The following is a 22,492-nucleotide window of genomic DNA, read 5'->3' on the forward strand; positions in this document are numbered from 1 at the left end:
AACACAGCACAATCTGCAGCTCTCCTTCGTGGCATTTCTTGCATTTTGAAGTATTCTGGGAACCTAAAACTGGAAACCCTCAACTTCACTCAGAATCCTCTGCGTTGCCCCTTAATCTTCCTGTGTTGTTTTTCTGAGCCTGGACCTCTACAGTAAGGCAGCAATAAAAGACATGGCCCCTTTCAGCAGGGTTAACCATGAAGATGAAGACAGGAGGGCTTTTGTTTTGTTGCCCAAAAACGCTAGAACGGGCTCCTCCCCAGGCCACGAACCCAGATGGCCCTGTTGCTCACCCAGTGATTTGTAGGGCCCAGAAACCTGGAAAGGTGGCTCCGACTGGGAAGGAGCGAGGATAAATCAAATCACATGAGCTGGGATGAGGGGTTGTGCCACGGCCGGCTGAACCCAGCAAGGTGGCCAGCGCATCCTGCATGGGGTCTCCTGGGCTTGGCCCGGAAAGCTTCGCGCCCGGAACCTTTGAACGCGCGCTTCCAGGCACCCGGGCGTGATTGGGCGTTGCGCGGTAGCGGGGGCGGGGGCCGTTGCCTGGACGACGCCTGCGAAGATGGCTGCGGCGTCTTCATCGGATTCCGACGGCCGCCGAGCTGAGAGGTGAAGTCAGGGGTCTTCAAGGCCTCCTTTCCCAAATGTGTAACGAGGGTGTCCTGGTCCCCGGGCTCTGGGCTCCTGCAGTTCTCGGGCAGCGCCGGCAGGCCTTGAAGGGCTCTCAGAGGTCAGATAGGAAAACCGAGGCCCAAAGAGCGCGTGTGTGTGTCTGACTCGAGGTCACTCTGTGGACGCAGACGTTCTGTAGCCCCAGTTCAGAGCTCCGTACACACCTCACTTTCAGACACCAGCTCCCTCAAAGTTTCCTTCCCCTCCCGTGTAACTCACTCCTCAACTCTTGCCCCACCTCCCAGCGATGAGGCCAGTTCGAAATGGCTGGATGCACACTACGACCCCATGGCCAACATCCACACCTTTTCAGCCTGCCTGGGTGAGTCTCTGGAACCAAGAACCCTGGGTTGTGGGGTTATAGGGGAGTCAGATGATGGTCCCGTAGTGAAGCCTCTGGGATTCTGAGACCCTGGTTTGTGGCCCTTTTGTGTTTTCCAGCGCTGGCGGATTTGCATGGGGACGGGGAGTACAAGGTAAGCATATCACCCCAGCAGACAGAGACTTGGGGGCAGAGGAGGGAACACAGAAGGGACATTTTTTCTATGGCTCAGCATAATCTGGAATTCATGTGTACTCTGAGCAAGGACGTTTAGTGTTCAATTTTATTTATTTTTCTTTAAAAGATGACCAGTAAGGGGATCTTAACCCCTGACTTGGTGGTGTCAGCACCACACTCTCCGAAGTGAGCGAACCGGCCATCCCTATATAGGGATCCGAACCCGTGGCCTTGGTGTTATCAGCACCACACTCTCCCGAGTGAGCCACGGGCCGGCCCCTCGGTTTTATTTTTATGTGGAAAGTGAAGAGAACCTATTGATTTCATTATACAGACTGCAGAAGGTAAAGGAGAACAAAATGCTGCTGGGGATTCTACTAAGACAAAGGCTCTTAACTTAGTTAACTTGACATAATTCTTTGCTGGAAGGGTTGGATGAAGGCGTTGGAATCTGGAGGGAAAGTAAAAGGGAGGGAAGTGAGAGTTTTATGTTTATCGAAAGGGCATAGAGTTTAAGATTGCCCATGAGCTGATAATTGTTGAAGCTGAATAGTGGGTATATGAGGGTTCAGTATATGAGTCTCTCTACTTTTATATATGACAGAAATTTTTTCCATAAGAAAAAGGTTAAAAGTAAGATTTAATTTTTTTGTTTTCTTTTTTAGTTGGTGGCTAGCCCCTACAGGTGTCAAACCTTTGACACTGGTCTTATTAGAACCATGCTCTAGCCAACTGAGCTAGCCATCCAGCTCTTTAATTTAATTTTAAATATAAAGATAAATAAATAAAAATGTAAGTAAATAAATAAAAGGCACAAGTTTTTAAAAGGCTGAGAAATATGTTGGGCTAAAAGAAAGGAAATTAACACATGTTCTGTATCTATTTCTGGAGTAGAACCACGGCAAGGCACTTTCATATACATAGATATTATTTATTCCCATTTTGCTAATGGGAATATACTGTCAGAGAGCCTAAGTTTACTGAATCTGTGAGGTGGCAGACCTGGGTCTGTTTGATTCCAAGTCATGTGCTTTTTCCACCGTAGCTCAGCCCGCACCATGGGCAGTGATCACACAATGGACATATCATGTGGGTGGCTAGAAAATACTCCTGAAATCATACCCCACATGGAAATTGCAGTAGGACTCAGTGGTTTTTGCCCCCAAATTCCTATCCATAATGCATTCAGTAATTCAGCAGCTATAGTGAGAAGCATATATGAGTCACCCAATAGTGTGTCAGGCATTGTGGAGACAAATTCAGCAGTGAATCAGCACATAGTTGGGAGGAGATACAGATACCGTTGTTAATTCATCCATGGGATCGATTGAACACCTGGTTTGTGTTTGTTGCTGGGTTTATGAGTACAGCAGTGAGGGGTAGAGAAACCACAGACACAACTACTAATGGGAAATGTTAAATGTCTTCATGTAATAGCGTGTCTAACTAGTTTCTTCAACGACTCCCAGCATCTAGCCCAGTGCCTGGCCCAAAGTAGGTACTTGATAAATATTGTGGGATAAGTGAGTGGATGCTAAAATGGAATATGAGTATGTAAAGCATTATGGGAGCCTCGGTAAGAGAACAATGAATTCTGTCTGGAGGCACCAGGATGCAGTAACATGTGAACTGGGCATTGCAGGGTGAGTGAAGTGTATCAAGAAGGCAAGGGAGAAAAGATGGGGAAGGCATTCCAGGTAGAGGAAACAGCACAAGCAGAGGCACAGAGGCTTAGAAGTTCATAGCATATTTGGAAAGAATAAAAGTGGAGTTACAAAGTTGAGGCCAGTTGAAATCACTGTACAGGCCAGCTGCCAAAAAAAATAATAAAGTTGAGGCTAATATAAAATAATAGTTAGGCCGAGCCCGTGGCACACTCGGGAGAGTGCGGCGCTGGGAGCGCAGCAACGCTCCCGCCGCGGGTTCGGATCCTATATAGGACTGGCCAGTGCACTCACTGGCTGAGTGCCGGTCACGAAAAAGACAATAAATAAATAAATAAATAAAATAATAGTCAAGACTACTGGCTTTGGATTCAGATAGACCTACATTCCAGTCCCAGTTCTGCTATTTAATAGTTGTGTAATTTTTACTTAACATCTCTAAGACACAGCTTCCTCATTTGGGAAATGGGGCTAATATAGTCCTTACATCATAAGGTTGTTGAGAGGGTTACTTTTGTGTTTTTTATTTTGTTTTGGCAGCTGGCGGATAAAGGGATCTGAATTCGTGACCTTGGTGTTGAGAGGGTTAAATGAAAGGCTGTGTGTAGTTCCTGGTGTGGTCCCTGGCACACAGTACATGCTCAGTATCCAGACGCTCTGTGGCATCCCCATTCTGACCGGTGCACAGCCACGGGAAGGTGATAGGAAGCAAGTGGGGAACCAGAGCAGAGGGACCTTGCAAGCCTCAATCAGGAGAATGGGCTTGCATGGCAGCTGCAGCAGCTTGGAGGATGGACTGGAGGGTGGGAAACCGAGAGATCAGAAGCTTGGTTCTCTTCTCTGGGTCCACAGAGCACATCCTGCTCTGCATTTGGAAGTTAGGCCTCAGAAGCCCAGATGAGTGACCCCAAAACCAACCCCCGGCTGACCTTAGCCATTGTCCCAGTGTCTAGAACAGTGCCTGGCATGGTGCAGGTCCTGAAGAAATGTTTACTGAGTGAATAATAAAAATATCAGCTACTATTTACTCCTCTCTAGCACTCACCAGATCCTGTAATTCATTATCTCATCTGATTTTCACTACAAGTGTCATGAGGTAGTGTAAAGCTACACGACTACACCAATTGTCTGGTTAGGGCCATAGTATTGTTAAAGCAATTCATAACTAAAGTCAAAACGTTTCATCATTTTCGTTATACTAAGTTTCCATTTGTATTGTCAGGGCTAGGGCTCACAGACCCTGTAAAGTAAGGCAAATCATAACTAATGCTGAAATGTTTCATTATTTTAGTTATTATTTTAGTTATACTAAGTTTCCATTTATGTTGTCAGAGCTAGGGCTCAGACCTTCCAAACCCACTGTACAGGCTGGATCACCAGACCCCTCACACGTAGGTCCATGCTAGGTAATTGGGAAAGATTCCAGGAGCTGTTGGCAGATGACATGAACTCAGGCCTCAGCTTCCTCAGCAGCAGCAGCTTACATGTCCGGTATCTTACAGGTCCAGCAGTGGCAGTGGCCTTGCAGAAGGTCCCGGGGGCACTAGCAGCAGAAGCCTCCAGCAGCAGTACAGGCATCCCAGGGATGGGAGGCACCGTGGATCAGAGCCACTCATCCTAATACTTAAGTCCATAACCCAGGACACCTGGGTGCACATGCACAATTACACTACATGATAACCAAGGAACAACTGAGTGCATATGCCTGTTTACATCAAATGCTGGGCAAGATTCTGAACATCTGAGGGGCCCTGACCATTTTTCCTATATTTTCCCAACAGCCCCCTCAAGCCCGTTGTACAGACTGGGTCATAAGCCCTTCACGTGCAGGCCTATGCTAGGTAATTGAGAAAGATCCCAGGAGCCATTGGCAGGCGACATGAGCTCAGTCCTCAGTCCTCAGCAGTAACAGCAGCAGCAGCCTCTCGGTGCATCCTGGGAGCACTGGCAGCAATAGCCTCCAGCAGCAGTAGCAGCCTCCCCATAAGCCACCCTCCCCGGGCATCCCCAGGGCAGGGGGCACTGTGGATCAGAGCCACCCCTTCTTTATACTTAAGTCAATAACCCAGGACACCTGGACGCACACATGTAATTGCATTAGACAATAGCCAAGGAACACCTGGGCGTACATGCATCTTTACATCAAATGCTTGGCAAGATTCTGAACATCTGAGGGGCCCTGACCATTTTCCTATATTTTCCCTACAGGTAGGTATTCCCATTTTTCAAGTAAGAAAACTGGGCTCAGAAAAATTAATCAACTTTGCCAAGGTCACACAGCTTGTAAGCCTGATGGCAAAGGCTTTGTTGGTATGGGGATAAATGTGCATCAGCTGGGCTGGCCGGTTAGCTCACTTTGTTAGAGTGTGGTGCTGATAACACCAAGGTCAAGGGTTGGGATCCCCTTACTGGCCAGCCAAAAAAAAAAAAAAAATGTGCACCTGCAAAAGGCTGAGCCCAAGAAGAGGGTCAGTGGAGAGGTCTTTAGACCCTGAGTCTGGAATGAGCAATCCTCTCCCTACAGCTGGTGGTGGGAGACCTTGGCCCAGGTGGACGGCAGCCCCACCTGAAGGTGCTCAAAGGACCAACAGTGCTGACTGAAAGCCCTCTACCTGCCCTGCCAGCCGCTGCTGCCACCTTCCTCATGGAGCAGCATGAGCCCCGGACTCCAGCTCTGGCACTCGCTTCAGGCCCTTGTGTCTACGTGTATAAGAATCTTAGACCTTACTTCAAATTCAGCTTGCCCCCACTGCCTCCAAATCCTCTGGAACAAGACCTTTGGAACCAGGCTAAGGAGGTAAATGACATGGGGGTTGGGAACCAGAAGGCAAATATGGTAGCCACTGGGTGAGGAGGGCTGGGTTCCCAAGGAGAAGGGTGGGCTCCCAGGTGGGCCAGTGGCAGGAGGTCGGCCATAGCCCATCTCTGACAGCAGCAGTGGTGGCACCTCTGGCCAAGGTACTGTGCTTGGCCCTTGAGCAGTGGCTCCCAGGGAGGCACTCAGGCCCTTTGGAGAGCAGAACCCAGAGAATCTGTCAGCACTAGCCACACCCCTGCCCACCTTTGGGGGAGTGAAACCAAAGAAGGTAGGGGCCTACTAGAGAGGAAGGACTGGAAGCAGCGAGAGAGGGGGACTTTGGGGGAAGTGTTAGAGGATGATGTGCATGACTCTGAGACTGGATTCAGATAAAGGGCTTGAGCTTGGGGCTCCATGCAGAGGCAGGTTGGGAGGGAAGCAGAGAGGAAGCGGTACCCCCCCAAATTCCCTGCCTGGCTCTGGATGTCACAGGCTCTGCCTTCTTCCCATGCTGTCACAGGACCGGATCGACCCCTTAACCCTGAAGGAGATGCTGGAGGGCATCCGGTGAGAGCCCACCTCCCCCTTGACACCCCTCCCCAATTCCTTCGTCCTAGAGCTCTTGATCTGACCCCCAGGGACCATTCTTCAACCAAACCTGCCATGTTGGCCCCTCTCCTTGCAGGGAGAAGGCAGAGGTGCCTTTGTCTGTACAGTCACTCAGGTAAGGGCCTTGTGGAGGGCCAGAGCTCCAGAAGCCCCAGCGGGGAGGGAGTGGCTGCAGACTGGGCTGTGGAGGGCAGCCAGGCTAGGCCTGCAGATGCCAGTTCTGTGCGTGTCCAGGTTTCTGCAGCTGGAGCTGAGTGAAATGGAGGCATTTGTAAACCAGCACAAGTCCAAGCCCATCAAGCGGCAGGTAATGTCCCCTTCTTTTTTTGTTTGCCTGTAAAAAATATTTACATTTTCTTAAAAAGACCACTTAACATAAGTGATGAACTCAATAACCAAACCCGACCAGTTTCACTCTGCCGTTTCTTTTCCAGCCGTGCCACATGTATAGTCACAAAGCTGCGTGCCTTCCACATTTCTAGTTTAATAGTGACAGTTTTTAATATACAGATAGATACACACGTTACATAACTTGCATATAACTTTTATTTTCCTGGGTAAAGATAATACATTTTTATTGCAGAAATTTTGGAAAATAAAGAGAAGTATAAAGGAGGAATACAAATGACTATAATTTCACCACCCAGAGATACCCGCTCTTACCACTTTGGTACATTTCCTTCATAAATACACTTTTACATCCTGCTTACCTTGAATATGTAACGTTATATTTTGAGCATTAAATAGTCTTTAAGAACTCCATTTTTAGTGGCCCCTTGATTAGTTTATGATTATTCATATCTCATTTATAGTTTGCTTACATAACCATTCACATCCAGGTCATTGGACAAAAAATGTTTCCCTTTTATTCACTTCATATTTTTCTTAGAATTTTAATGGCTTTCTTGATGAACTTATGCATTGATGAACTCTGGTGGTTCCTGACCTAGGGGCGCCAACCCTTAGTCAGGGAACGGACTCCCAGAGCTGTCCTGTGGTTTAGAAAGCCTCAAGGGAACCATCCACTCCTGCGGTGGCCACCTTAGCTGAACAACGCATGGCTCGGCTTTTGGCTTGCATTGGACCGATTCTGTGAGAAGCATTGCTCTCTCCTGCTGATTAGCAGCTGGGATCCACAGTTGTCAATATCTTTGAGTACTTTTAAAACTGGAAAGTGAATTAATTATTGCTTGAAAGATGCAGTTTGCGGAGGGGCAGTCTTCCTAAGTAGTGTCATGGTCACGATATTGGGAGCCACTAACATTTGTTCACATTTCTATAACCCTTCTGCCAGTAGGCACTGAGAGGAGTGATTCCTCTTTTATAACCTTAATGATAATCACACAATGAGCAGCTTTAATCAAAGAGAAACATTTTGGTCCACTATTTCCATAAGAGAGGAGATTACTTAAAAAGGGATCGTCCCTTCTCTCTTCTTTTCTTTCCAATTATAATTACAAAAGGAACACGTGCCCACTATAGAAATTATAGAAAAGTACCATGAAGAAATTAAACATCTCTCGTGATGTCATTGTCCATACATCAGTGTTTGTGTTTAAGGGTTTACCATGTTTTTTTGTTTGTTTGTTTTTTAAACAGCTGGCTGGCAAGGGGCTCCAAACCTATGACATTGGTGTTAGTACCACGCTGCACCATGCTCTAACCAAGCTTTGTTTTTATATTCATGTGTTTTTTAAACTGGGATTATGCTGACATAACTTTTTGCTTATTTTTTCTCTTACATTAGAAGTATTCCCCAGGTTCTTGAGTTTTCTTTTAAAATATGATTTTTTTTTAAACGACTACATGGGTTTTCATTATATGGATAGCTCGTAACTGACTTAGACAATTTTCTTTCGCTAGGAAGTTAGGTTTGTTGCAGTAAACACCTTTGTACATAAATCTTCTGTCACATCTCTGATACTTCCTCTCTCTCCTCCTTTGCCCTCTTTCTTCCCTCCTGTGGTATCCTGGGGATATCTGGGGGGATGGTGTGGAGGTTTCCCTGGGTGACCCCTGGAGTCCTTCTGCAGACAGTCATCACCACAATGACCACCATGAAGAAGAACCTGGCTGACGAGGATGCTGTGTCCTGTTTGGTGCTGGGCACTGAGAACAAGGAGCTCCTGGTGCTTGACCCTGAGGCCTTCACTGTTTTGGCCAAGGTCAGTGTCAGGTCTGGCCCTGGGCACATCTGAGGCCCAGTCTGCATTCCCTTCCCGTGCTCCTCCGTTAGTTCTTGGTACTATACGTTCATTGTAGAAAAATTAGAAGGTGTAGATAAGCATAAAGAAAAGGATATATATCTAAAAATCCCCCCCAAAACCAAAAAATAAATAAAAAGAGAAAAAAAAATCTCATCACCCACAGATACCTACTGTTAAAGTTTTGGCATATGTCCTTCTAGACATTTTCATCTCTAGTCATAGATATATAACTTTATATAAATACATAAAAACAGATTCATGGTACAGTGTCATGTAGCCTGTTCTTTTTGGGTAGCAGTATGTCATCAGCATCCTTCCATATCTACAAAACCACATCAGCCTTTTTAAAGGCCGCACAATGTCCATTATATAGATGTACTATAATTTGTTTACCATGTCACCTATTGCATGTTTATGTTGTTTTCAGCTTTTCACTATTATTAACACCACTTCAATAGACTTCTTTGCCGTAACATCTTTGCCTGCTTGTTTAGGTATTTCCTTAGGATGCAGTCCTAGAAGCAGCATAGTTCAATGAAAGGGTATAGAATAAAAAGCTTTTGCTACATGTTGCCAAGTTCCCCTGCAGAAAAATTGCATGGGTTTAAAGTGTGACCAACAGGTGCGAGTGAGAAGATTGGGACTTTAGACAAGAACTAAGTCAGAGTTACGCCAGGGCCGGGGGAAACGGGGGCTCCAGAGAAAATGGGATGTTTGAGCCTCTTCTTTGCAGATGAGCCTTCCCAGCATCCCTGTCTTCCTGGAAGTTTCCGGCCAGTTCGAGGTCGAGTTCCAGCTTACCGCTGCCTGCCGCAATGGGAACATCTATATCCTGAGAAGGTAGCCACATCCATAGTCTCAGGGGCCAGCAGGAACATCTCAGAAAGCTGATGGTTCCAGGGGCTCGCAAAATAACCAGGCCTTTGGGGCTGGCATTTGGGAATGGAAAGAGCCTAGAACTTTGTAAAGGAAGCTGAGCCCATGAGCATAGGGGAAATACTTGGAGGCTTGTGAGGTGGGGGCTGGCAAAGGGAGAGACCAGGCTGGGTGGCTATTGTAAGTGAGCAGTGCAGTCAGGAATTAGAGGAAATAAAATTATTCTCCCATATTTGTTATGCCACTTTACAGTGTGCGAGACACTTCCTTATGCAGTAATTTGATATTCCATATGATATTCTTTTTTTTAATTCAAGAAATATTTATTGAGCACCTACTATTCATTAAGCTCTGTCCAAGGTATTGGGGATATATTGATGAACAAAATAAATAAGGCCCCTGCCCTCATGGAGAAGACAGGTGTTAAAGTCAACAAACCAGTATACAGAGGCCGGCCCGTGGCTCACTCGGGAGAGTGTGGTGCTGACAACACCAAGGCCACGGGTTCGGATCCTATATAGGGATGGCTGGTTCGCTCACTGGGGGAGCGTGGTGCTGACAACACCAAGTCGAGGGTTAAGACCCCCTTACCGGTCATCTTAAAAAAGAAAACAACAGTATAGAGGACTTAAAAAAGGTCGTGGAAAAATAGAATTAAAAGATAATACGAGTCTTTCCATGAACTTTTTGAAGTACCCTGATATTGTAAATTGGATGGCTGCTATGGAGGAAAAATATAGGTTCAGTGGGAAAAGATGATGGTGTAAAGGTGATCGGGACTGCCCGTCTGTGGAGGTGGCTCGATGGTTAAGAAGCCAGTTGTTCAGAAAGTGAGGGAGGAGGATGTGGGCGGACTCGAGGCGGGAGAGACTTTGGCTTGTGCTACTTGAGCTTGGTGGGGAAGGAGGAGGGTAGAAAGATGGAGTGGAGGCCAGGGCTGGCTCATGCAAAGCCTGGGAAGGTATGGGAAAGATTTTGGATTTTATCCGAAGTACAGTTTTAATCAGTTTTAATATAGTGTATACGCACACAATATATACATATATATATTTTTTGTAATTTATATTTTTAAAAGATTACTCTGCTGGATGGAGGATAGATTGGAGGGAGGCTCAGAGCCCAGTGGAAGGGTCTCACAGTCATCAGAGGGGTTATGGTGTTGGCCTGGACTTAGTGATGGAGAAAAGTGGGCCATAGCCTGTGATTGGTAGGCAGAAGTTGCCCACTTTTTCTGGGTAAGGGAAACTAAGATTGAGAGGCCAGGCAACTGCAAACAGCAGGTTTACACAGGGCAAACTCTTCATCTTTTTCTGATAAATTAGGAAACAGCATAAGTCCACTAGCACTGGCTAGTCTAGTATATGGTAAACTCACTGAAAACTTAAATGCCAGGTTATCATACAAACCACTATAGTAAAGGCAGGAGGGAAACAGGGTAGAAAAACACACTTACTGTCCTCCAAGGTCACACATCTACTAAGTGGTAGAGTGGAGATAATCCCAGGGTCATGTGCTTTGGGGCCAGGGTTCCTCCCAGGTTAGTCTGTGGGGCTTAGAAAGAGGAGGGACAGGCAGGGAAGTGCAGAGAGGGTTTCTCTGGGGCTGGACGAGTGTGTCTTTATTCCACAGAGACTCTAAACGCCCCAAGTACAGCATCGAGCTGGGTGTCCAGCCTGTGGGGCTTGTCCGGGTACAGAAGGTCCTGGTGGTGGGCAGCACCCAAGACAGCCTGCACGGCTTCACTCACAAGGTATGGCTCCAGCAAGCACCAGCTCCTCTGCACCTATCTCCCCAGTGCCCCTTGGCAGGAGAGCCCTTCTGGCTTCCCCTTCCCAGCAGCTCCAGCAACCCCTTCTTTCCACTCTAAGTCCTGCGCCCTGTAGACACTGGCTGTTCCCTGCCAGGGTAAGAGGCTGTGGACAGTGCAGATGCCAGCAACCATCCTGACCATGAACCTCCTGGAGCAGCACTCCCGGGGCCTGCAGGCTGTCATGGCCGGGCTGGCCAACGGAGAGGTCCGCATTTACCACGACAAGGCCCTGCTCAATGTCATCCGCACCCCGGTGAGCCCCATCTCCCAGCATCTGTAACTCAATCCTCCTTGCCCTTGTTCCACCTCTGAGGCTTCTTAGCTGCCTCTCCCAAGCCCACATTGATGCATTTCAAAACACTGGTTAGTTAAGCACCTGGTGGAGAGGGGGCAGTAAAATGACTAAGTCCTGTGTTCAGGAAGCTTACAGAGACACAGCACATTAAAACAGAAGGTAAACTGTAGCTGAACAAGTGCTGAGAAAGTGAAGAGGAGGCCGAGTGGGGGGCGCGCTGGGCGGGAGATAAATGGGGATGGAACTCACGGGGCACTTCACAGAACAAGTGACAATTCAACTGGGCCTCCAAACAGTTTGCCAAGTAGGCAAATGGAGGAGGAACATCCAGCCAGGGAACAGCATGAACAAAGGCTGAGAGGCATGAAGGTTCTTGACGAAGGAATCCAGATAGACCGATGAGTTTGGACCAGAGTGTTTCAAATTCTAAGTTGTGGGTCGTTAAATCAATTTAGTGGATCACAACCAGCACATTACAAAAACTAGAATAGAAAGTTCAGAGTATATCTCCTGTGAAATGTGTGTGTGTGTTAAAATTGTCCCATGGCACAATATAAAATTTGAAAGCAATTGATTTTGGCCATAAAGTGTAAAGAGGGGAGCCCTGACAGAAAAGGTGCTGCAGTCAGAGGTGGAAGGCCTTAAATGTCCTGGCAAGGAGGACGAAAGCTACAGGAGGTTTTTTTTAGCAGAGAACAGACAATATTTGTGTTTTTGAAAGGCAGCAGAGGCAACTCTGTGAAGGACAAGTTGGGGAGAAGGACTAGAGACACTAGGCTGGGAGACCTATTAGGAGGCTGTCCCCAAAAGTGAGGGCCAGTGATGTTTTGCCGAAACACTGGCCATGGCAGTGAGCTTGGAGGGGAGCTGAGAAATACACGAAATACTTCAGAGGCAGCATTGCCCTAGGCCTCTCCTCACATCTCACCTGCTATAGCTTACATCTGTGGTATCTCCTGCTCTATCCCCATCCTGCTTTCCTCTCGAGATGGTTCCCCAGCTAAACTCTGATGTCTCCATGTAGGATGCAGTGACCAGCCTTTGCTTTGGCCGCTACGGGCGAGAAGACAACACCCTCATCATGACTACTCGAGGTAAGGGGAGTCGGACCTGGCAGGGTTTTGGAGGTGAGAGAGAAGGGGACAGGCCAGGTTCTGGTGAAAGAGGGGGAGTGGATGTGAAGCATGGGTGGACCTAGGTTTGGAAAGCAAGGCCTACGGACACACGTCCTGTCTGGGGCTGGGCCTCCACGGGGAACAGCCCATCAGCAGTTTCATATTGCTACCCAAGGGCCAGGCCCTGGGCTGGGTTGTTTCTGTCCAGTTTACCCCAGTGTTCCCAGTGCCTGCACAATGCCAGGAACATCACAGTACTCAAATGACTGCTAAGTTAATGAATCAATAATAGGAGACTATTAAGAAAAGTTCAGGCTGGCCAGTTAGGTCAGTTGGTTAGAACATGGTGTTAATAACACCAAGGTCAAGGTTTCAGATCCCCTTATCTGCCAGCTGTCAAAAAACCAAAAAACAAAAAACAAACATAGTAAAGACACACTTCATTCCTTCCAGAAACTGAGTCTTGTCAGGATGACAGGAATAGCTCTATATGAGGCAGATTGTTGGGGAAGAAAGAATGGGTATGTGGGATAGAATTGGGGAGGACAAATCCACTTCTGTCTGTCCACTTCTCTAGGTGGTGGCCTAATTATCAAGATCCTGAAGCGTACAGCAGTGTTTGTGGAGGGGGGAGGTGAAGTGGGCCCCCCACCAGCCCAGGCCATGAAACTAAATGTACCCCGAAAGACTCGGCTTTATGTGGATCAGACACTGCGAGAGCGGGAGGCTGGCACTGGTGAGACGCAGATCGGGCTCTTCCTCTTCCTCCTCCATTCCTCCCAAGCAGCCAGAACGGGGGGTGGGGATTGCTGCATGGGTGCCCTGAGCAATGGGAGACCTTGGCCAACTAGGTAGCCTTGTGCCTCTGGAAGTCCAGGGACAGCCTAGGAGGCACACCCCGCCTACAGATAACTTACCTGAAGGTGGAAGGTGGTGGGGTGAGGGTAAGAATCCTTAGAATTCAGAGGAGGAAGCAGTCATTTCCAGATGCAGGTGTCCTCACGAGAAAAGCAGAATCTGACCAAGTGTTTTGTTTACTTTTTCCCGCTGTTTCATTCATTCATTCATTCAGTATCTATGATTATGCCAGGCCTTGTGCTGGTGATTTGAATTAGGCTAGTCCCTACCTGAGGAGCTCAGTCTACCTGGCCAACTTCATGTTGAGTGACAGTGTAGAAGGTATTTCTGCACAGAGCTATTGGAGCACACAAGAGGGAGCAAGGGATTTTGCCTGGGAACCTTGGGAAAGGCTTCAGAGGGAGGTGACATTGGACTTCACATAAAAAGATGATTACAAGTCCACCAGACAGTGCCAGGTAGGGAAGGACAATTTAGACAGAAGCTGGGGGAGATGCACAGGGCTCCAACCTGGATTCAAGCAAGCATCTGCCAGTGTAGCTGCAGGTGCAGTGCAGGAAGGCCACGTGGTCAGAGGGGAAGCTGGGAAGGTAGGTCAGCCTGGTGTGCAAAGCTAAGAAGTTGGACATGTTATATAGGTAGTGGGGAGCTGGCAGACATGGTGAGCAGAAAAATACAGTAACTCAACCAGCTCTCTTTTAAAAAGGAATATTAGGGCCGGCCCCGTGGCGCACTCGGGAGAGTGCAGCGCTTAGGAGCGCAGCGGCACTCCCGCCGCGGGTTCGGATCCTATATAGGAATGGCCGGTGCGCTCACTGGCTGAGCACAGTGCGGACGACACCAAGCCAAGGGTTGTGATCCCCTTACCGGTCACAAAAAGACAAAAAAATAAAATAAATAAATAAATAAAAAGGAATATTTGCTTCAGTTTGAAGGATAAATTAGAGGACAGAGAAGAATAGTTAGGAAGCTGTTAAAATAATTAGGGAGTTCTGTTAGGTGACAAGATATAAAATATTAAAAAATCATAAGCTTTGTATATACCAATCATACCCAGTTAGAAAATATAATGGAAAAAGATTTCACGGTAGCAAAGAAATCTCTAGAAATAAGCCTAATAAGAAAATGTACAAAGTCTAATAAAATTATAAAACTGTCTTCAAGAACATAAAAGGGGTTGGCTGGTTAGTTCAGTTGGTTAGAGTGTGATGTTACAACACCAAGTTGAAGGGTTCAGATGCCTATACCTGCCAGCTGCCCGAAACAAAAAACAAAAGAACGTAAAAGACCACCTGCTTGTTTATCAGCACCGCACTCTCCCGAGTGAGCCACGGGCCGGCCCCCACCTGCTTGTTTAAATGGAGAGACTTACCAAGTCTCAGAGTGGGAAGACCTAGTGGAAAGCTGTCAATTTTTCCGACATTAATCTAGAAACATAGCAAAGTTATAATTAAAATCCCAATGCAGTTTGTCTTAAGGACTTGACCAGTTGATTCTAAGAGTAAAATCTAAGAAATTTCGAGGAATAGCCTATCAGATAGCAAAATGAACTACAAGGCGGTAGGAATCAGAATCTGTTGTATAGAAACAGACACCGAGATCAGCAGCACATTTAGGAAGTCCAGAAAGACTCTCAAATATGTGCATAGTTAGCGTATGTTAAAGGTGTCATTTCAAATTAGTGGGGAAAGGCAAGACTGTCCAGAAAAATGTAATTAGAACAACTTGCTTCTAGGAAAAAAAAGTTAGAGCTCTACCTCACACCAAACACACAAATTACTTCTGAGTAGATTGAATATGAGTTCTATAAATACTAGAGGAAAATGGAAAGATTAATAAGCGAGATAACATAGATGTGAATCTCCTGAACGGTGCAGACGCCTCACACACAAGAGAAGGAGCGGGCCAGATACGCAGACCCGGGGCTGAGCCTGGGAAGGAGGGGGATGGGGAGAGGCAGAGTGGGCCCTGGAGGTGGTTCTGAGGAAGATTCATCTGATCTTGGCACATGGTTAGGTGTGAGGGGTGGGCCTAGGTGACTCGATGGCCAGGGATGCAGTGACTGAGCAGGACAGTGGCAGGTTTCCGTAGTGCTGAACTTGAGGTGCTGATAGGACATCCAGGTGGAGATGACCGTGAGGCAGTTAGAGGCAGGCCCAGGTGCCTGCCAAGCTGCTGGGGACACAAAGCACAATATTGAGTATGGCTGCAGGCCCAGCTCAGGCTGGGTGCAGGGGTCTCAGGAGGATGAGGTCCCTGCCCTCAGGAGGTCGCAGCTGTTCCTCTTTGAGGTGTTCAGAGCCAGGACAGGAAATAGATTGTCCAGGGGAAGAAGATGGAGAATGATAAGAGGACGAAGAACAAGACTCAGGAACAGCAGCCGTTAGGGCCAAACAAGGAGCCGATGAAGGAGGAGATTGGGGGAAGCAGGGTGGTCCACAGCATCCAGTGTGGCCAGAAGGCTGGGCTGTTGGGCCTTGGCCCTCCCTCTCCTCACATCCTCAGTCTGTGCTGACCCTGCTCGTTGTACCTTCCTCTTGCACAGAACCCCCCTCCCCTGCCCCAGCATCAGACATTGTGTCCCTCCCCCTCAGCCATGCACCGGGCCTTCCAGACAGACCTCTACCTGCTGCGCCTCCGGGCTGCCCGTGCCTACGTGCAGGCCCTCGAGTCCAGCCTGAGCCCTGTGTCTGCCACAGCCCGGGAGCCGCTCAAGCTGCACGCCGTGGTGAGCTCCCAGCAGTGGGGGTCAGGGCCGGAGGGCAGGAGTGGGTGGTCTAAGCCCCCAGGCTCCCTCCTCCCCTCCCCATAGACCCAGGGACCAAGTCTCATGTCCTCCTTTGTGAGGGCCACTTGCACCCCTTGCCCCCCTGTGCTGCCACTTCCTTTAGCTGGCCACGGAGTGGGACACATCCCAGCTCCCCTGTTCCATGCTGTGCCTCTGACAAGCCCCCAGACTTGGAGCGGGGAACACAGAGTGGTCATCTTGGGACACTTCCTCCCAGGATCCTGTCGGGATCTTCATGTCTCTGACATAGAGAAGAAAGCGGTTCTCCTCAGTAACTGCAGGCAGCCCGTGGTGTGAGGCCTGGGCCAGGAAGGGGCCACCCGACCCGACCCCCAGGCATCCTGACACTAGTCGGGCATGAGGGAGGAGGAGGAGCCTGCACACACAGACACAAGTGACCTCCAGGTCAGCAGGCTCCAGCCAGCTCTCAGTGGTCCCTGCGGTGTGACATCTGATCCAACCAGGTTTCCAATGTCTCTTTTCCTAAAGACAGTAGATAGATATGGAGGAGGAAGAGGCCACAAAGAAGCTCAGGGTAAGAGAGAGAAAAATGGAACCATCAGGCCACTATAGATGAGAGTGGGAGGTGGAACCAGGCCCTGGGAAGATGGGGGCAGGGGCAGTGGTGAGGACATGGGGGAGTCGGGGCTTGCTGTCCCAGGCCAGCTCTGCCTCTGACTTGCTGAGTGACCTCTGTCCAGCCCCTTCCCTCTCTGGGCCTCTGCTGATCACTGTGCACACTGGAACCAGCCTTCGGGACTTCTGTGCACTTTGAGGGGCAGATTGACAAAGTATCAGAGCAGCTGGAGGAGGATATTGTTGAGGAGGCAGCAGGCAGGGCCAGACTATACTGCAGTCAGTGCCCAAGGCCACTGGGTCTAAGGGCTTTCTCCATCCACTCCGTTCACAGGTTCAGGGCCTGGGCCCCACCTTTAAGCTCACACTTCACCTGCAGAACACCTCGACAGCCCGACCCATCCTGGGGCTGCTGGTCTGCTTCCTGTACAATGAGGCGCTCTATGCCCTGCCCCGGGCCTTCTTCAAGGTACTGGGCACCCTTTACTGAGACATGGAGTAAGAAAGGCCGAGGCAGGGACCTGATTGGATGCCACAGAACCTCCGCCAGGTCAAGGTGAGGGAGAGGGCGGGTGGCCAGTGGGCCAACTCTCCAGCCACAGGCCAGGTTAGGGCCCCAGCAGGGGCCTCTGGAGGAAGCAGCCAGGACCTGCCTCCACTGCTTTTCTCCCAGCCCGTGAGAGGTCTCAGGGAGCCACACAGAAGGTGCTGGGAAAATGGCCAGAGCCTCGGTCCTACCTACACTTCTCAGAAGCTGGTTGGGGCTGGGGTGTCCCAGAGCGCACCCTACTTCTCAGCCACTCACAACAGGAATGGGACCCTCTCTCTGCCCCAAAGAGAAATGCCCACAGACTGAAGGGCCTGGCTTTCCCCCAGGGCCTAGGTTTTACCCCAAGTTAGGAGAATCAGAAACAGAGACTCTGGAATGTGAAAGAATCCTGCACTTGGTAGGAGTCAGGAGGTCTAGGTTTCATCACGGACATGCCCTAATGTCCTGGAGCATTCACTCCCACCACCACCACCACTGCACCTGTGTCCTCCTTGAGCCAGCTGAGCTTCCCTGCCTACCTGCAGGGGTACTGATTCTCAGCTGAGACTGCACCAAGAGTGTGCTTTGGAATCTGCCAAACACTATCCAGACATGAGGGCTGATTTTCTTACTGCTTTGTCCCCAAACTTAGGTTCCCTTGCTGGTGCCAGGGCTCAGCTATCCCCTGGAGACCTTTGTGGAGAGTCTCAATAACAAGGGCATCTCAGACATTATCAAGGTAGGTTGCCCATTGGTACTACTTGGAGGGCAGGTGGCCTCCTGGGAAGCACAGTAAGGGTGTGTGTGGACAGGCCCTCAGGGGGCTGCTGGGTGCGGGTGGGGGATATCTGCACAGTAAAGACCATCTAGCCTCCTGGTCCCTTTGACAGAGCCCTGGTGGCCTGTCATCAGGGCCAGTGCAGACCAGGCAGACTTGGCCTTTGCAGGGTACAGAGAGGAGGGAGGGGGTCAGGATGTCAATTGTACATGTCCCCCTACTGCCATGGGCACCTCCTCTGTAGGTGCTGGTTCTTCGAGAAGGCCAGAGCGCGCCCCTGCTGAGTGCCCATATCAACATGCCTGTGAGTGAGGGGCTGGCAGCTGCCTAAATCCTGGGCTGGTGTGAAAGCCCCTGCAGAGTCCGAGCCGGGAAGATCCACCACTTCCACTGAGCTGGGCAGGTTCAGTGGCCCCAGACCCATACCTCACGCAGCACTGTGCTGGGGCTACAGCTTCTCCCCTTTCCTCAGTACCCTTTTCTCAATGCCCACAGCTGGGCCTACGGCAGCAGGTCAGTGAGTACCTAGGAGGCTCAGTCCTCCCTCAGGACCAACGCAGGCTTCATTACACTGAGCTCCTGCTGCCCCTCCAGCCTCCCCAGCTGTTCCAGAAAGCACACTCACATTCAGAGGAGGAACTCTGAAGTGGTGCAAGTAAGATGAGAGGATGTGCCCAGCCCTTCTCCTTTGCCACTTCCCTTAGGCATGTCACTCCTCTCTTGTTGCAGGCCAAGGCCACAATGGGGCTTGGGGCCTGGCCTGGGACATCAGAGGTTTTTCTTGAGTGAGACTGAGCCCCTGGTTGCTCCCTAGGGCTCTGGTGGTTTAGTTGTCACCAGCTCAGTTTGCAGGCAAAACGCATGCTCTGATCTCTCCTCATCAGCTGAGCAAGTGGCCCCTCTTTCCATCCAGCAGGCCTAGAAAATAGCTGCCTCCCCACAGGCAACTTTTCTGAAATGTTGGACTCGGCCACCATCTGAGACCTGTGATGCTCCACAAGGGTTGCCAAGGGAGGAGGTGATGCAGGAGGCAGAGGGTGCCATGCAGGGATCTGTGGCTCTAGCCCCACATGAGCCCTAAAGACCACACGGCAGCTACTCCTGACTTGTATGCTTGTGCCCAGAAGGAGCATCCCAGGGGAGGAAAGCTGAGCTAGACAGAGCCACCCAGCAGGAGCATTTCTGGGGCCCTGGGCAGGTGGCACAGGAAGCAGACACCCAGAACTGCCAATCAAGATGCTTTTCTGAGCCCTGGAGCCCAAATCAGTTATGTGGGTGGAAACTTCATGGGCACTGACCACAGGATGAGAGAATTTGCTGGAAAGGCACAGCCCAGAGGCATTGAGACCGAAGTCTGAATGAAGGCGTGTGTTTAGGCCACAAGGGCCAGGGACCCAGCCCTTGGTCCCTTGTGAGCCCTCTGTCCAGTCTGCCGGGCCCATCTTACAGGCTACCCTGAGCCGCTAGTGAGCCAGGAGCCCTGCTCCCTGAGGACCTCCATCTTCTTGCATCAGACCAGGTATGGCCTAGTGTGTGGCATACAGCTCAGGCTTTTGGGAAGTCACCAGATCCCTCTGGGCTTCAATTTCCCAACACGTAAAATAAGGCAGCCTGACGAAATTGTTTCAGCTCCAACACTCCATGAGCTTGGCAGCCCCTCTGGAGGAAACGAGTACAGAAAAGTGACGCTTGACAGGAGTGACTGCAGAGTTTTGGCCCTTGAGGCCAAGGACTTCAGTCTGGCTGCCACTGCCAGGCAACAGCCTCTGTGCTCAACACACAGGGACTGGCATGACACAGTCCACCCTGTCCCTCCTAAGGAATGCATCTGGGGTCAGGTTAAGAGAATCAAAAAAATATATATATGGGCCGGCCCCGTGGCTCACTTGGGAGAGTGCGGCGCTGGCGGTGCCGAGGCTGTGGTTTGGATCCTATATAGGGATGGCCGGTGCGCTCACTGGCTGAGCATGGTATGGACGACTCTGTGCCAAGGGTTGCGACCCCCTTACTGGTCAAAAAAAAAGAGAGAGAATCAAGAGGTCTGGACCAAAGAAAGAGCCCTCTCCCCCACTCTCTGCACTGCCTGGCCACTCGCAGACACAGAGCAACTGGCTCAGGATGGCAAAGGGTTTCTGGATCAAGCCAGCTTAGGCACAGCCGGAACAAGCAGGAGGTATAACCAGGAAATGGGAAGACGTGGGGCAGAGGGACTGTCACTGTCAGAGAGATTTAGCTTAACCAGAAGAACTTCTCAGAGATGGAAGGGCCTGTCCTAGAAGATCATGAGCCCCTTGTCGCTGGAGTTGTGCGAGCGGAGGCTGGACTATCATGTGGCAGGCTCGTGTGTTGGGCCAGATGACCTTACAATTCCTTTCACTCCAGTCAAACTATGAACTATGTCAACTGGAAAAAAAAAGTCTGATCTGGGTTATCTTCATAGGTATTCATAATGACGAAAGATGGATAAACTGTTCCTACACCAGCACCTAACTTGAATTTATGTAACGTAATACTACAGACCTGTTAAGAACTATACCTGTACTGGCCAGCTGACAATATATATATATACACACAGGGGCTAGACAGTTACCTCAGTTGGTTAGAGCACCGTGTTATAACACCAAGGTCAAGGGTTTGGATCCACAAAAGAAAATAAATATACGTGAACTCCACCATGTGGACAAGCATGCATAAAGTGACATGAAGCAAGAAACAGTGCAGGGTGCCCAGTGGACACACTCGTGACAGCTCCAGGGAATTGTGTGCATTAAGGATGAGGAGAGTTGGCATCTTTTTTTTTCTTTTTAATATTTATTTAAAAGCCTGCAGCTACTTAGTAACATGGAGTTAGGCAGTTTATAAGCAGCAGCTTCTCGTTCCCTGCCACTTCTCCCCTGCAACAATCACTGTCAGTTCTTTTAGCTATTTATCTTTAAAATATGCTTATACTACTCCTGCTTGATTTATCAGTCTTAGATATTATCTGCTGATTCCCTATTGTAATAGATGAGGCTTCAGCTCCCTGGTGATGACGCCCCTCCCCCATCCCCAGCTATTAAGTAAATCGATATTCACCCTGTAGATTACTGTTTCTATTACTATGGGAAAGTAATAGAGCCAAGAATCGGGCTATAATTAAATTACCTTTTTTTGTACTTTTTTTCATGATGTTAATAATTGTCCTTTTTCATTTGCGTAGTTTTCTAATATACCAGTTGCTAATTCTTCCCCCATCCAGTCTGTTTCCTCTTTTTTCTGGACGCTTCCCTTCCTCCCGTTTTGCCGTTTTGCCGAGGACTGCTTGCTCTCCAGAATTCCCTGTGCCTCTCCCCTGGGCTCGATCCCCAATTCCTGGGCCCCACATCCTCCTCTTTCTTACTTACTTCACCCTCATTGGGTAAAACATATCCCAGGTACCTTCTTTAAAAAGTCATTGTCATTGTCATTAAAGATGCGAAGGTGGTGCATTCACACACGTGACAGCTGGCTGGGTCATAAAATTCACAGGTGAAACCGTTCCCTTGCTGGCTTTGCGCCCTGTCTTCTGCTTTGGGGAATGCTGCTGGGAAGTGCAGGCCATTCTTGCTCCTGCTCTCTTCCTCTCAGAGGTTCTGAGTGTCATGACGTGACTTCGACTTTAACATCACGACATTTGTGGTGCTGTGAGTGGAGATGTGCATCCTCCACTTCCAGGAAACTATTGCTATTGTTCCTTAGGTGGTTTCCTCCCCTCTGTTTCCTCTGTTCTCTCTGGAACGCCAGTTAAGCCCAGCATCTGATAAATGGTAATTCCAGAGAGAATGGGATTGATCCTCTGATTTTCTTCTCTCTTCTCTCCTATCGTCTTTTTGTTCTATTTTCAAAAAAAAAATAGAGTTTTGTCTATCTTTTTAGCTCTTCTGAATTTTTTAAAAATTTTGGTTTTTTTTTTTTTTTTTTTTTTTTAAAAAGATGACCGGTAAGGGGATCTTAACCCTTGACTTGGTGTTGTCAGCACCATGCTCAGCCAGTGAGCAACCGGCCATCTCTATATGGGATCCAAAGCCGTGGCCTTGGCATTATCAGCACCACACTCTCCCGAGTGAGCCACGGGCTGGCCCCCAAAATTTTGGTTTTTTATTTCTCAGCTCTTTGTTCTCTGTTCAAGGCTTACTTATGCATCTTTGAGAAAATGCATTATTTTCTCTTATCGCTCTGAAATTATCTTTCATATTCTATCTCTACCACTGTTTCCCCTGAGTTTTCTCTTGGGGGGGGGGGGGGGTGGTGTGTGTGTGTGTGTGTGTGTGTGTGTGTGTGTGTGTGTGTGTGTGTGTGTGTGTGTGTGTGTGTGTGTGTGTGTGTGTGTGTGTGTGTGTTTTACCTCCAAGATGGGCTAACATGGGACCTCAGAGAGCTTACAAGCTTAGTGTAGAG

General features: G+C 49.0%; 1 protein-coding gene across 2 annotated transcripts; it reads left to right on the plus strand.

Moving 5' to 3' along the window:
- The first annotated feature begins 540 nt into the window (after nucleotides 1–540).
- On the plus strand, nucleotides 541–21,219 carry BBS1 (Bardet-Biedl syndrome 1). Of its 2 annotated transcripts, XM_063093480.1 has the most exons (17): nucleotides 541–612; nucleotides 921–997; nucleotides 1,117–1,151; nucleotides 5,363–5,635; nucleotides 6,156–6,202; nucleotides 6,321–6,359; nucleotides 6,479–6,551; nucleotides 8,278–8,409; nucleotides 9,185–9,291; nucleotides 10,957–11,077; nucleotides 11,232–11,390; nucleotides 12,457–12,526; nucleotides 13,125–13,283; nucleotides 16,000–16,133; nucleotides 17,104–17,238; nucleotides 17,951–18,037; nucleotides 18,321–21,219. In XM_063093480.1, the coding sequence occupies exons 1-17, from the start codon at nucleotides 566–568 to the stop codon at nucleotides 18,405–18,407; spliced, it is 1,782 nt and encodes a 593-aa protein (XP_062949550.1). In that variant the 5' UTR covers nucleotides 541–565; the 3' UTR covers nucleotides 18,408–21,219. The 2 variants fall into 2 exon arrangements, 1 of the variants encoding a protein (XP_062949550.1); XR_010023386.1 differs by lacking the exon at nucleotides 18,321–21,219 and having other exon boundaries at nucleotides 17,104–17,325; nucleotides 17,951–18,006.
- Nucleotides 21,220–22,492: the final 1,273 nt, after the last annotated feature.

This window comes from Cynocephalus volans, chromosome 4 (assembly GCF_027409185.1).
Source record: "Cynocephalus volans isolate mCynVol1 chromosome 4, mCynVol1.pri, whole genome shotgun sequence".
Lineage (NCBI taxonomy): Eukaryota > Metazoa > Chordata > Mammalia > Dermoptera > Cynocephalidae > Cynocephalus > Cynocephalus volans.